Genomic DNA, 2,768 nt, shown 5'->3' on the forward strand with positions numbered 1-2,768 from the left:
AAATCGCCACCTAGTGGCCCGTTGTTGCCGTGTTGTTGCCCTGTGTGTGTGTTCCTTCTGTTCCGCACCACATTCTGCCACGTTTTGCCCGCTAGATGCGCTTTTTTGGTGCTGCTTGATCAGCTTGACTGCTTCGCTTGGAAGGATCATCTTCATCGCATCGAGTAACGCCCTCAAGTGGCCTCACCGCTGCGTTTGCATGCAATCGTCCGCTCCGTTTCGATGTACCGCGAGTGTGTTTCTATTCCCCCTAATCCCCTTTTTATTCTCAACCCTTTTTTTTTTACTACCCTTCTTTTCGATTAAATTCCCCGCTTCTTCCGCTTCTCTTTTTCTCTCTTTCTATGTGTGTCCAGAGCTTAGCTTCCTGTGTGACAATATCCAACCCATATAGTGCGCCCTATCTGTGTGTTTGTTTCTGTGTGTTGTTTTTTTTTGTGCTGTGTGTGTGTATCGATGTGTGTGCCTGTGTGTTTGTCATTGCTGTGTCCTTACTGAAGTGGTGTCTCTATCGCAGCTGTTAATGAATCGAACCAATATTGGCCCCCCGCGATCTACCGGCTTCAAAGTCGGTCCCGTCGTCAGCAGCGCGGCCACGCGGTATTTCTAAAGCAAACAGCGAAGCCGAAGGTGTCCGCGAGGGTGGACAATGTCTTCCGGGGCCACGGTGTGTGCCACGGTGTGTGACGGTGCGATGGTGAACCAACACTAGTGGCGTCACGAACCTTTGCTTTTGCCAGAATGCACCTTACCCGTCAGTTGAACGTCTGAACAGTCCTCTCGCACCCGTTACCCCACCTCTACCGTTCCTGATCAGATTCCGTCCTTAAAGGCCTTTCTCCTCGCGAAAGGACCAACACCGACGAAGGACAACGACGACGCCAAAGGTGGAGCCAGAGAGCACAAATTACAATCGCAAAGTGGCACCGGACGATCCGGAACTTCCCTGTTTGTGTGTCTGCGTGTGCGTGTGTGTGCGTGTGTGTGCTTGGTCGCCTGGTGGGCCGGTGGACCGTGCCGTGCTTTGCGAAGGACATGCGAACTCGGCTGGGCGGCTCGCTGATCGTCGTGAAACAGGAACCACTGTCGTCACCGTCTTCGCCACCGCCCGCACTCCAGCTTCAGCCCGGTTCCAGCTCCTCCTCTTCCTCTTCCTCCTCGTCCCTCTCATCTTCCTCGTCATCGTCATCATCCTCGTCCTCGTCCTCCTCATCGTCATCGTCATCGTCGTCCTCACCGCCGGCTAGTCTGTTCCGTGCGTCGCTTGTGGTCGCGGATGGCGATGGGTCACCGTGTCATTACGCCAGCTTCGGTTCGCTTTCCGGTCCGGTTGGTCCGGTAGAGGCACATCCGAGGGGCCCACGCCTCTCTTACGACGACACCACCACCACTACCACCGGTGACGGTGCCGTTGAGCCTTCCGGTGTGCCGTCCTACGTCCTGCCGCGGTCACTACAGCTGCACCACCACCACCACCACCACCACCACCATCATCAGCATCATCAGCATCAGCAGCAGCAGCAGCAGCAGCATGCCGCCGGGTTGGTGGCCCACTACTTTGGTGACCGCCAGGGTAGCGATGGTTATGCTGCCAACGGCGATGGCTTCGCTGGCGATCTGAACAACAATGAGCAGCAGCAACCGGGCGAAGAGTTTGTGTTTTATGACGAGAAAAAGTGTATGTATTTGCTTTATTTTATTATTATTTCCTTCAGTTTTGCTTCTCTTTGCTTTTCGTTTTCGTTTTCATTCCGGAGTTATGTGTTGCCGTTTGCATGATTTGTGCTTTCGCAAACCCGTTCCTCCTTTTATTAGCTTCTTTTTGTTTATTTAATCGTATTTTTTCAATCATGTAAGCATTTATTATCCAGTTGTTAGTCGTGTTTCGCACACTTGCTATGTTTTCCTTCTTGTATTTGGCAGAACTTTCGGATAAATGCCCATCATTGTCGTTAATTTTTATAGGGAATAGAGGTTGTGTAACGTTTGGTGCATGCTTTCAAATCTTTATGTTAAATGTCTTATCAAATCTAGATTCTTTACGATAATTATGAGTCATAATTCGCGCATGTTCTAAAAACATGTTGCATTCTAACTCCTTTTCTAACAGCGGCACAAGTTGCCGGCACACCATTCATGGTTGACACATCATTCGCCCATGCTGATGATGCGATGCTGCGTGTGGGAAATGCACTCGTTTCACTCTCGCAACGCCACTTCCACCTTGTCAATCACGGTGAGGCCAGTGTGCGCATGGAATGACGTGTGTGACGTCCACTCTTCTGCTCGTCACCCACGCCCCCTTACCGTGGACATGATCGCGCACCTCCTCCATGCTCCGTGGTCCAGCGCCTTACAACTGCCACGCTGTCACGCGGTGCGCCCATCTTCATGTCCAATTTGTAAGCGCAACGCTGTGTACAGCGCACTCGCGAGAAACACACCGGGCAGTGTACCGGGCAATTAATTATGCGAAATCCAAGTGGAAATCTCCATCAGCTAGCGCCGGTTAGTCGTCGAATCGATGTCGTGTCGTGGAGGAGGGGGAAGGAAGAGGGAAAGGCACCGGAAAGGGGAAGGGGAAAGGGATTTTTGGCAATCGAAAGCCGGCGTCGTCGCACGCAGCATAGGGAATGTGCGGCCATGTCATCGCCTAATTTGACCCAGGGACGCCAACTGCGGCGCGGTGTGATTGCTGATCGGTGGCACCGCGGTGTCACCCATCGCTCAAAACCCATGTTCACGGTGGTCCCCGGCCAGCGTCCGGT

General features: G+C 52.6%; 1 protein-coding gene across 2 annotated transcripts in view; it reads left to right on the forward strand.

The window, feature by feature from the left end:
- Nucleotides 1–530: 530 nt before the first annotated feature.
- Nucleotides 531–2,768, forward strand: part of LOC125950401 (probable nuclear hormone receptor HR38) — a 109,334-nt gene continuing 107,096 nt past the window's right edge. For both annotated transcript variants that reach the window (XM_049678360.1, XM_049678361.1), the window contains exon 1: nt 531–1,678. In XM_049678360.1, coding sequence (XP_049534317.1) covers nt 1,036–1,678 — 643 coding nt within the window. In that variant the 5' untranslated portion in view covers nt 531–1,035. The remainder of the gene's footprint in view (nt 1,679–2,768) is intronic.

Source organism: Anopheles darlingi, chromosome 2 (genome assembly GCF_943734745.1).
Source record: "Anopheles darlingi chromosome 2, idAnoDarlMG_H_01, whole genome shotgun sequence".
Lineage (NCBI taxonomy): Eukaryota > Metazoa > Arthropoda > Insecta > Diptera > Culicidae > Anopheles > Anopheles darlingi.